This window comes from Salvelinus namaycush, chromosome 2, assembly GCF_016432855.1.
Source record: "Salvelinus namaycush isolate Seneca chromosome 2, SaNama_1.0, whole genome shotgun sequence".
In the NCBI taxonomy this organism is placed as follows: Eukaryota; Metazoa; Chordata; class Actinopteri; order Salmoniformes; family Salmonidae; genus Salvelinus; species Salvelinus namaycush.
In genome coordinates, this window is record NC_052308.1 from 56,210,133 (window position 1) to 56,222,601 (window position 12,469).

Genomic DNA, 12,469 nt, shown 5'->3' on the forward strand with positions numbered 1-12,469 from the left:
AAGGACAGCTTTTTTCCATCTACGTAACATTGCAAAAATCAGAAATTTTCTGTCCAAAAATGATGCAGAAAAATTAATCCATGCATTTGTTACTTCTAGGCTAGACTACTGCAATGCTCTACTTTCCGGCTACCCGGATAAAGCACTAAATAAACTTCAGTTAGTGCTAAATACGGCTGCTAGAATCCTGACTAGAACCAAGAAATTTGATCATATTACTCCAGTGATAGCTTCCCTACACTGGCTTCCTGTTAAGGCAAGGGCTGATTTCAAGGTTTTACTGTTAACCTATAAAGCGTTACATGGGCTTGCTCCTACCTATCTTTCCGAGTTGGTCCTGCCGTACATACCTACACGTACGCTACGGTCACAAGACGCAGGTCTCCTAATTGTCCCTAGAATTTCTAAGCAAACAGCTGGAGGCAGGGCTTTCTCCTTTAGATCTCCATTTTTATGGAACGGTCTGCCTACCCATGTGAGAGACGCAGACTCGGTCTCAACCTTTAAGTCTTTACTGAAGACTTATCTCTTCAGTAGGTCATATGATTGAGTGTAGCCTGGCCCAGGAGTGTGAAGGTGAACGGAAAGGCTCTGGAGCAACGAACCGCCCTTGCTGTCTCTGCCTGGCCGGTTCCCCTCCACTGGGATTCTCTACCTCTAACCCTATTACAGGGGCTGAGTCACTGGCTTACTGGTGCTCTTTCATGCCGTCCTTAGGAGGGGTGCGTCACTTGAGTGGGTTGAGTTACTGACGTGATCTTCCTGTCTGGGTTGGCGCCCCCCCTTGGTTTGTGCTGTGGTGAAGATCTTTGTGGGCTATACTCGGCCTTGTCTCAGGATTGTAAGTTGGTGGCTGAAGATATCCCTCTAGTGGTGCGGGGGCTGTGCTTTGGCAAAGTGGGTGGGGTTATGTCCTTCCTGTTTGGCCCTGTCCGGGGGTATCATCGGATGGGGCCACAGTGTCTCCTGACCCCTCCTGTCTCAGCCTCCAGTATTTATGCTGCAGTAGTTTGTGTCGGGGGGCTAGGGCCAGTTGGTTATATCTGGAGTACTTCTCCTGTATTATCCAGTGTCCTGTGTGAATTTAAGTATGCTCTCTCTAATTCTCTCCTTCTCTCTTTCTTTCTCTCTCTCGGAGGACCTGAGCCCTAGGACCATACGTCAGGACTACTGGGCATGATGACTCCTTGCTGTCCCCAGTCCACCTGGCCTTGCTGCTGTTCCAGTTTCAACTGTTCTGCCTGCAGTTTTGGAACCCCTACCTGTCCCAGACCTGCTGTTTTCAACTCTTAATGATCGGCTATGAAAAGCCAACTGACATTTATTCCTGATTATTATTTGACCATGCTTGTCATTTATGAACATTTTGAACATCTTGGCCATGTTCTGTTATAATCTCCACCCGGCACAGCCAGAAGAGGACTGGCCACCCCTCATAGCCTGGTTCCTCTCTAGGTTTCTTCCTAGGTTTTGGCCTTTCTAGGGAGTTTTTCCTAGCCACCGTGCTTCTACACCTGCATTGCTTGCTGTTTGGGGTTTTAGGCTGGGTTTCTGTACAGCACTTCGAGATATTAGCTGATGTACGAAGGGCTATATAAAATAAACTTGATTGATTGATTGATTGTGTAGTAAGGGGTCACCAGCACTCTGTATCAAACCCGTTAGTCAGCATAAGACACCAATTTAAGTTTCAGATTCTATTGAGTAATTCTAATTACATATTTGTTTTTTGATTAAAGGTGTATTTCTTTAAATATAGCTTTCAACATACTAATATGTGTGTAAACTTTCTAAAGAAATGCTGGTATAATACAATATAAAAAAGTCAAATTATCCATGCTGTGAAAAACAGCTGTACTGCACTAGTGTGTTTTATGACAACAACAAAAAACTCCCAGCTCAGAGTAGGTTTTAGGATGGCGTTAAGACACTGCCCAGGAGTAGAATCAACTCATAAAAGTTTTTCAGCTGGTAATCATGACAGTTTGAGGTAACGCAAAGGAAAGATAGTGCTGACGCTCATTGACATTGTTGCAAATAATGGGGAATAACCAAATGTGAAGAGACATCGCCAGCTGTGAACTCTATAGCATGCTTCAGATAACCATAGTGAATGTGACTGTACATCAATTGTTGCAATGGTAAAACGTTTGAGATCATTTTCACCTGACACGACCACTTTGCTTACACTTAATTATTTCCTAATATGTTGGCATGCATAAACTTTTTCTTGAACCAATTCTGATGGTTGTTAAATGTGGATTTGACAATATTACCGTTATATCTACACACACGTCAACAACTCTAAATCACTTTGGCAGCAGAGTAGGCATGAAGTCACTTGCCGATAATGTTGCATACAACGTTTGAAAGATCTATCATTATAATCGAAACTCATAGATGCCTTAAATTGCCCAACTTATAGACATGCCCAATATAGGCATCTTGTTTAACAACGTGATGTTGCGCTCCAAAGGGATAACTTGAAATAACTTCGTTGGGCTAGGGGGCAGTATTTTGACATCTGGATGACAAGCGTGCCCAGAGTAAACTGCCTGTTACTCAAGCCCAGAAGCTAGGATATGCATATAATTGGTAGATTTGGATAGAGAACACTATAACGGTTCTAAAACTGTTAAAATCATGTCTGTGAGTATAACAGAACTGATATGGCAGGTGAAAACCCAAGGACAAACCATCCAGAAAAAAAAAATTCAGCCCACCATTGATTCCAATGGCTGTCATTTTTAATATGAAGGGAAAGCCTCCCAGATTGCAGTTCCTAGGGCTTCCACTAGATGTCAACAGTCTTTAGAAAGCGTTTTAGGCTTGTTTTTGGAAAAATGAGCTAGAATTTGTAGTTTTTCTAAGTGGCTCCCATTTTTGCTGTAGTGTTTGTTACCCGTACTGGCGAATGTGCGTACTTTGTGGTTATCTCCTGCAATGACAATAACAATTCTCTGCCTTCATTTTTAATCGTTTATTTACATATTAGGGTACCTGATGTTTGATTATAAACATTGTTTGACTTGTTTGGAGAAGTTTATTAGTAACGTTTGGGATTCATTTTGTATGCATTTTGAAAGAGGGAAACCGGTGGATTATTGAATGAAGCGCGCCAGCTAAACTGAGTTTTTGGGGATATAAAGAAGGACGTTATCGAACAAAACAACCATTTGTGATGTAGCTGGGACCTTTTGGAGTACCATCTAGAAGAAAAAGAAAAGCACACCTATTTAGGCGAGGTGCTGGCTAGCGGAGTAGAAAACTTAAAAATAAAGGAGAGCCGCACACTCTAGGAGCTCAGATGCAAAAATATTTAATTTACCAACGCTTCGACAGGCAAGCTGTCTTCATCAGGGTACAATCACAGACACTGCGGGATGACTCGTTTATATATAGTGTCAAGACACACAGGTGTCTGTAATCATGGCCAAGAGTGGCCTAATATCATTGGTTAACCTGTTGAGGACAGAGGGCGCTGTTTTCACTTTGGGGGAAAATCGTGCCCAATTTAAACGGCCTCGTACTCAATTCTTGCTCGTACAATATGCATATTATTATTACTATTGGATAGAAAACACTCTCTAGTTTCTAAAACCGTTTGAATTATATCTGTGAGTAAAACAGAACTCATTTTGCAGCAAACTTCCTGACAGGAAGTGGAAAATCTGAAATCGATGCTCTGTTCTAGGGCCTGCCTATTAATGTCCTTGATATTTATTAGTATAGATGCACTTCATACGTCTTCCACTAGATGTCGACAGGGAGTGAGAGAAGAAATGGAGTGTGTAACTTGATCTGGGGTCGAATAAAAGCTCTTTGTATGACGTGTCACCAGTTTCCTGTTTTCTGGAGAGCGCGTGAAGGGACCTGGATTTGCCTTCTGATAAGCTGTCGTTATGGACGACTAATATCTCCGGCTTCGATTTTATTTGATACATGTGACAATATCATCGTAAAGTATGTTTTTTCAATATAGTTTTATTAGATTATTGAAATTTATTCGGGACGTTAGGTGTGTTGCGTTGTGTGCCTTTGTTCAGGAAGGAGAGCTTAGCGCCACTTTGCTAGCTTTCCGTGCTAATTGACTGGAGAAGAGGACATTCTAAATCCAAACAACGATTGCTCCCGACAAAGGACCCCTTGTACAACATTCTGATGAAAGATCATCAAAAGTAGGACCCATTTTATGATGCTATTTCATATATCTGTCGAACATGTGAAATAGTCGTTTGCTCCCAGATTTTGGGTACTCTCTCGCTATACCTAAGCTGGATGTCGTAATTAAGTTATTTTTTAGAATTCTAACACGCCGATTGCATTCAGAACTAGTGTATCTATCATTTCCTATACAACATGTATTTTTTAGTAACGTTTATGTATAGTTATTTGGTCAGAATAGTTGAGTGCCATAAAAATATCCGCACATTCTGGGAAAAAGATGCTACGTTAGCACAATGTATAACCACTGATTTCAGCTCTAAATATGCACATTTTCGAACAAAACATAAGTGTATGTATAACCTGATGTTATAGGACTGTCATCTGATGAAGCTTATCAAGGTTAGTCAAAAATTATATATCTTTTGCTGGTTTATTCACTATCGCTAACGTGCCTATTGCTATCGCTAACGTGCCTTGATGAATGAATGCGGTAGTGTGGTAGGCTATTGTAGTAAGCTAATATAATGCTATATTGTGTTTTTGCTGTAAAACACTTAAAAAATCGGAAATATTGTCTGGATTCACAAGATGTTTGTCTTTAATTTGCTATACACCATCGATTTTTCAGAAATGTTTTATGATGAGTATTTAGGTATTTGACGTTGGTGTCTGTAATTACTCTGGCTGCTTCGGTCCTATTTGTGACGGTAGCTGTGATGGTAGCTGCAATGTAAAACTGATTTATACCTCAAATATGCACATTTTTCGAACAAAACATAGATTTATTGTATAACATGTTATAAGACTGTCATCTGATGAAGTTGTTTCTTGGTTAGTTTGGTTGGTTCTTGGTTAGTTAGGTTGGCTTTGTGCATGCTACCTGTGCTGTGAAAAATGTCTGTCCTTTTTTGTATTTGGTGGTGAGCTAACATAAATATATGTGGTGTTTTCGCTGTAAAACATTTTAAAAATCGGACATGTTGGCTGGATTCACAAGATGTTTATCTTTCATATGCTGTATTGGACTTGTTAATGTGTGAAAGTTAAATATTTCAAAAAAATATATTTTGAATTTCGCGCCCTGCACTTGAAGTGGCTGTTGTCATATTGTGCCCGGCTTCGGGCTTGCAGCCAGAAGAAGTTAATGTGTGAAAGTTAAATATTTCTAAAAAATATCTTTTGAATTTCGCGCTCTGCCTTTTCAGTGGAATGTGGGAGGAGTTCCGCTAGCGGAACCCCGGTGCCAGACAGGTTAGTTTCTCAAATATTAAAATGGCATAGAAAGAGCAGCATACAATAAATACAAATGGATAGCATACGATCATAGACTCACTTAAGACCACACAAGCCTACAAACAACCACAATGGCAAAGTCACAACAATCACAAGAATGGCTTCAGATCAAAGTCCACGTTGAGACCGAAGGGAGCAAGGGTCTTTAAGTTAAAGATCCAAGCAGCCTCACGTTTTAACAATAAATTATCAAGGTCACCCCCTCTCCTAGGGAGGGTGACATGTTCGATGCCAATATAACGCAGAGACGAAATCGAGTGGCCTGCCTCCAAAAAGTGGGCCGCAACTGGGTAGGTCAAGTTTTGGCACCTAATGGTGCTACGATGCTCTGAGATACGCACTTTTAATTCACGCTTTGTTTTACCCACATAATTTTTACCACAAGGACAAGTTATAAGATAAATAACTGCCTTAGTGGAGCACGTAATAATACCTTTGATTGGGATCGATTTCCCTGTTTGTGGGTGTTTGAAGGATCTGCATTTATAAGTGCCATTGCATTGAGCACAGCCATTACACTTATAATTTCCATCCAGTAGGGGCGCAAATAGACGTTGTTCAGGAACATCTTGGGGTGGCAAATCAGAGTGTACCAATTGGTCTCTGAGATTTCTGCCCCGCGAAAACACGACCAAGGGAAGGTCTGAAAACACATTACCGAGACTATCATCTGATTTTAGAATGTGCCAATGTTTGTGAACGATTCCCTTAATTTGTTCAGAGCGCTTTGAATAGCGGGTAGTTAGAATACAAAAATGCGTCTTTTTGCGAGACTGCCCTTGAAAAAGGTCATGTCTCGTTTTGTTTTGAATTTTCTCAATGGCAATATTAATCTGATCATTTTTGTACCCCCTCTCCTTGAACTTTCTTTGCAACTCAGCCATATTTCTGTCGAAATCTGATTGTTTTTTGCAAATTCTTTTGATTCGACAGAATTGGCTGTAGGGCAAACTATTTTTCAAGGGAAGTGGGTGACAGCTATCAGCCCTCAACAAACTGTTAGGATCAGTAGGTTTCCTGTAAAGATCAGTGTATAGAACAGTATTTTCACACAAGATCAAGAAAACTGATTTGACGTGTATCAGATTGAATAGTAAATCTCAGGTGCTCAGAACAGGAGTTAAGAAAAGCATGGAACGCCTCGAGCTGTTTTGCATCACCCCTCCATAGAACGAAAATATCATCAATATACCGTTTCCAAATAATGATGTTAGGCAAGAAAACATTTTTGAGAGGATTGAAAATAGACTGTTTCTCCATGTAACCCACATACAAATTAGCATAGTTAGGAGCCATGGGGGATCCCATAGCAGTACCCTTCGTCTGAATAAAGAAATCATTTAGAAACATGAAATAGTTGTGTGTAAGTACTATTTCAGCCAATGTTATAATGCATTCACTGGAAGGTAGTTTATTAGGGTCACGTTGCAGAAGAAAATGTTCCATAGCTTCAATACCGCCCTCGTGAGGAATATTTGTGTATAACGACTCAACATCAAAAGTAACTAACAAGGTATTCTCAGGGAGAGGATCAAGAGATTCTATGATAGAGATCATACTGCTGGTGTCCTTTACAAATGAGGGGAGCTGTTCTGCGAGTGGTCTAATAAAAAAGTCAACAAAAGTAGATAGGGGCCGTTACTGCATCAATGCCCGCTACAATAGGGCGCCCTGGAGGTCTTGTGATTGTTGTGACTTTGCCATTGTGGTTGTTTGTAGGCTTGTGTGGTCTTAAGTGAGTCTATGATCGTATGCTATCCATTTGTATTTATTGTATGCTGCTCTTTCTATGCCATTTTAATATTTGAGAAATTAACCAATGATATTAGGCCACTCTTGGCCGTGATTACAGACGTATGAAGTGCATGTATACTGATATATATGAAGCCCATTTATAGGCAGGCCCTAGAACAGAGCATCGATTTCAGATTTTCCACTCTCACAGATATAATTCAAACGGTTTTAGAAACTAGAGAGTGTTTTCTATCCAATAGTAATAATAATATGCATATTGTACGAGCAAGAATTGAGTACGAGGCCGTTTAAATTGGGCACGATTTTCCCCCAAAGTGAAAACAGCGCCCTCTGTCCTCAACAGGTTAACCAATGATATTAGGCCACTCTTGGCCATGATTACAGACACCTGTGTGTCTTGACACTATATATAAACGAGTCATCCCGCAGTGTCTGTGATTGTACCCTGATGAAGACAGCTTGCCTGTCGAAGCGTTGGTAAATTAAATATTTTTGCATCTGAGCTCCTAGAGTGTGCGGCTCTCCTTTATTTTTAAGTTTTACCTTTTGGAGTGCCAACAGAAGAAGATCTTCAAAGGTAAATTATTTGTTTTATTGCTATTTCTGACTTTTGTGGCGCATCTGTCTGGATGGAAAATGTTTTTAATGCTTTTGTGTGCTGGGCGCTGTCCTCAGATAATCGCATTGTGTGCTTTTGCCGTAAAGCCTTTTTGAAATCTGACACAGCGGCTGGATTAACAAGAAGTTAAGCTTTTAACTGATGTATGACACTTTTATTTTCAAGAATGTTAAATATGACTAATTCTGTGATTTGGATTTTGCGCTCTGCAATTTCACCGGAAGTTGTCGAAATGGGACGCTAGCGTCCCACTGATCCGCAAGAAGTTTTTAACATGATGTAGGTAACTAAATAATTTAAAGAAAAACGTGATTATTTATTATCCTCATAGTTATAAGTATTTAGGCATATCATGTGAAACAGGCCTCATCACTTTCAAAAGCACAAGAGCTAGCGTTGCATGGATTGATCATATAGAAATATCAAAACATTATTTGAATAACCACTGCATTTTTATATTATTTAGACACCTGCTGGTTACTCTTAATTGGTTAGGACAGCTCATCAGGTCTACTAAATATCTGTCGACTAGGTGGGACTAAATAACTAGAGGATTCATACTGCATAGCTTTCATTTTTACCCAGAAAATGCAATTATAACCAATTTCCTACTCTGAGACACTTACTGGATACGGGCCCTGGTCTTTTTGGAGAATTTTTGGGGAAGTGATCTTTTTTATTAAAAATCAGTTTAAGGGCTTCCACCCATGTCTGTGTTGGCTATCAGCATGGCGTGAGGTCATGCACCTGTGCATAATTGGGGACCTGCGCATAATCACCCACATCTGGCAGCATTTTTCTAACACCGTTTTGGCTGACACAGCCCCTTCAAGCAAGATATTTAATATGCTTCACTAATCACCCCAGAGAGCGCAGGGGAAGGCCCTGCCGGTGCCCTTTCGCTTGAAATGAGTGTCATATCTCACTTTGTTATTGCTCAGATATAAATCCCCCAACTCCCGCCTCCCAAACACCAGCCTACCTGAAACTAGCTTTGCTGTGCTATACATATGGTGCTTCACATATGGAGGAGAGCCCGGCAAGGGTTTTTCCTTTGTTTTAGTAACATTAGATCTGAAGCAACTGCATGGGTTTTAGCAGTGAGAGGCTGTAATATATCTGGCAGTGTGGATGATTACAAACATATGCAGTAGGCTCATCCCTAAGTCTGAATCCAAAACAAAAAGAAGCTCTGCTTCTACAAAACAGCCTGTGTGTGTCAGCCTTGTACTAGTCTGTAGCTCCATTATCCAGGTAAAGAACAGAATATGCATCGGCAAAGCCATTCGCTCAGTGCCATGTTCCCCACAGTGTTAACAAGGGGTCCCTTCATTCTAGGAACCCTCTCTTCTGGAGTTATATGGGCTTGCCCCTGTGGTGCCCTCAGGCCTGTTGGGTGGAAGACCAGGAAAATGAGGCCAGATTGGGGCACTGCCACGCGGGGCTCGGGCAGCCAGGGCTCAGGAGTGGTTAAGCTCTGGGAGAAGGCCAAGGACTGAGCTTCCAGCGAGGGCCCAGCTCCTGCAGTCATCTTCAATCTTTACCGTTTGAGTTCTCATTCCCCCACTGGCGTCAAGAATGAGGTCAAGTCAACGGGCGTCTACATCCTCCACGGAAAACAGGTTTTAACCAGGCATGTTTGGGTGACAAAAGCATGGAGCATGGAGATCTTTGACTTAAGGTGTTCCTGGCGTGATATGGAACTTCCATGTACAATAGTGTAGGCCTAAACACAGGTCGCACAAAGCTGCTTCATGTTTCAGGATGGCGCTATGAAGGAGAGGTGTTACCCAGTGCTTAATTTGAGCCGGATCCTGACGGAACTCTCCATTTGTCTGTTTCGTTCCAGAACCTATTTGGCCGGATCTGGTACCTCGTGGCATGAAAACAAATTTTCACTTTTTGCAATGTAAAAATTCTAATAAAACGATCAAAGTTAATTCGATAATTGTAATTATGGCCTATTTGTTAATTCCGCTGTACCTCCAAAAAAACGTACTGTGAAAAAGCAGATAATAATGCTAATCTGTCTGCCTTATTTATATATATTTTTTTTTCCCACCTTTATTTAACCAGGTAGGCTAGTTGAGAACAAGTTCTCATTTGCAACTGCGACCTGGCCAAGATAAAGCATAGCAATTCGACACATACAACAACAGAGTTACACATGAAATAAACAAAACATAGTCAATAATACAGTAGAACAAAAGAAAACAAAAAGTATATATACAGTGAGTGCAAATGAGGTAAGATAAGGGAGTTAAGGCAATAAATAGGCCATGGTGGTGAAGTAATTACAATATAGCAATTACACACTGGAATGGTAGATGTGCAGAAGATGAATGTGCAAGTAGAGATACTGGGGTGCAAAGGAGTAAGATAAATAAATAAATACAGTATGGGGATGAGGTAGGTAGATAGATAGATGGGCTGTTTACAGATGGGCTATGTACAGGTGCAGTGATCTGTGAGCTGCTCTGACAGCGGGCGCTTAAAGCTAGTGAGGGAGATATGAGTCTCCAGCTTCAGAGATTTTTGCAGTTCGTTCCAGTCATTGGCAGCAGAGAACTGGAAGGAAAGACGACCAAAGGAGGAATTGGCTTTGGGGGTGACCAGTGAGATATACCTGCTGGAGTGCGTGCTACGAGTGGGTGCTGCTATGGTGACCAGTGAGCTGAGATAAGGCGGGGCTTTACCTAGCAGAGACTTGTAAATAATCTGTAGCCAGTGGGTTTGGCGACGAGTATGAAGCGAGGGCCAACCAACGAGAGCGTACAGGTCGCAATGGTGGGTAGTGTATGGGGCTATGGTGACAAAACGGATGGCACTGTGATAGACTGCATCCAGTTTGTTGAGCAGAGTGTTGGGGGCTATTTTATAGATGACATCACCGAAGTCGAGGATCGGTAGGATGGTCAGTTTTACGAGGGTATGTTTGGCAGCATGAGTGAAGGATGCTTTGTTGCGACATAGGAAGCCAATTCTAGATTTAATTTTGGATTGGAGATGCTTAATGTGAGTCTGGAAGGAGAGTTTACAGTCTAACCAGACACCTAGGTATTTGTAGTTGTCCACGTATTCTAAGTCAGAGCCGTCCAGAGTAGTGATGCTGGACGGGCGAGCAGGTGCGGGCAGTGATCGGTTGAATAGCATGCATTTAGTTTTACTTGCATTTAAGAGCAGTTGGAGGCCACGGAAGGAGAGTTGTATGGCATTGAAGCTCGTCTGGAGGTTTGTTAATTAAGCTAAGCTTCAGGCTAACTGGGGGCCCAAGGCTGTTTAGGAGACACCGCTATGGACACTATGTAATTGTGATGAACTGAGAGAATTTTAGGGTAGCACTGTAATTCGTTAATTATATGACGTCTTCCCTGCTCCTCTGTTCTTATCCCTTTGTCTTTGTCTTCTACACCTCTCTCCCCACCTCTTTGTTCCTCTTTTTTTTATAGTGCACAGCATATGTGCATTGAAGTACAGATTGAACTTGTATTTATAATATTATAGTATTTATAATGCAAGTATTATGTATTTATAACACCTGGATAATGAACTTTCAATAAAGTGTTTCACATTTTCCACTGGTTGAAATTAAGTATCTCATTGAAATACTACACCTATCCTGTGTCCTCAGATTAATGTAGATGAAGGGAGTTAGATATGCATAGGAAGTGTAGTGTACTGTTTTTTTTTCTCTATATATGAATTACAAATCAGCCTTTACTTAAATCATGTTTCTTGTCTTTTGCATAGTTACAATGTGTAATCATTGATGTTCCAGGAGCAGGAGTGGTAAACACTGTTGAAGTGTATAATTGTAATACATACACGTAGACACCAGCATCATTCAAAGAATGGAACCGCACCTTTATTTGTCAAGGAAGAGTACATGATCAGTGAATATATTCAATGTACATGCTACAATGTGGGTATCTCATGTGTGGTAAAAAAACATGCATTTAGGACTTGCATCCTTGGCATAATACATTTATTATATTCTACTCAATCCATAGGCTTCATTAATGCCATTCAGACTTGAAGTTGATACAACAGCTATGATAGCTGAGGTTCATAGGTTCTGAACTAATATTCATACCAAACGTTTTAGGGTCCATACATAGATCGGCTACATACTGTAGCTAGCTACACATCCATAGGCATACAGTTATTTGTATCCTCCACTATACAATAAGCAAGTAAATAGTTAGCTAGCTATGTAACTTCAGCTGCATTGTATGGCAAATATAAGCAAGGCAAGCTTACACAATTGTACATTCAATTTGCAGTAAATGCTTTACCTAGCTAGATTCTTTACATACACTGTTTCACAAGACGACAGCCTGGTTTGCTGGTTCTCAGGAGTCCCTAAAACATTAAACACAAATTACAATTTCATACTCATGTCATAACACTAGCTAGTCAGCTAACTTGCTAAATAGCGATTTTCATGAATTAACTTTGACAAAAATATGCACAATTGTATCTACATTAACAGATTCCTCTCAATTGTACATTTTTTACTTGACTCCTATAATTACTTACATTTTCTTCCACCGTAATGTTTTGTCAGCCATCTTTGTGGCTCACATCAAATTTGTCATTGGAACCACTCGATATGATTGGTCATATAAAAACCTT

At 40.7% G+C, this 12,469-nt stretch overlaps 1 protein-coding gene across 1 annotated transcript in view; it reads right to left on the reverse strand.

The window, feature by feature from the left end:
• LOC120022247 (ubiquinol-cytochrome-c reductase complex assembly factor 1-like) overlaps window positions 1–9,365 on the reverse strand; it is a 32,803-nt gene extending 23,438 nt beyond the window's left edge. Inside the window, exon 1 of the mRNA XM_038966133.1 lies at window positions 9,144–9,365. Within this exon, the coding sequence (XP_038822061.1) occupies window positions 9,144–9,365 (222 nt within the window). The remainder of the gene's footprint in view (window positions 1–9,143) is intronic.
• Window positions 9,366–12,469: the final 3,104 nt, after the last annotated feature.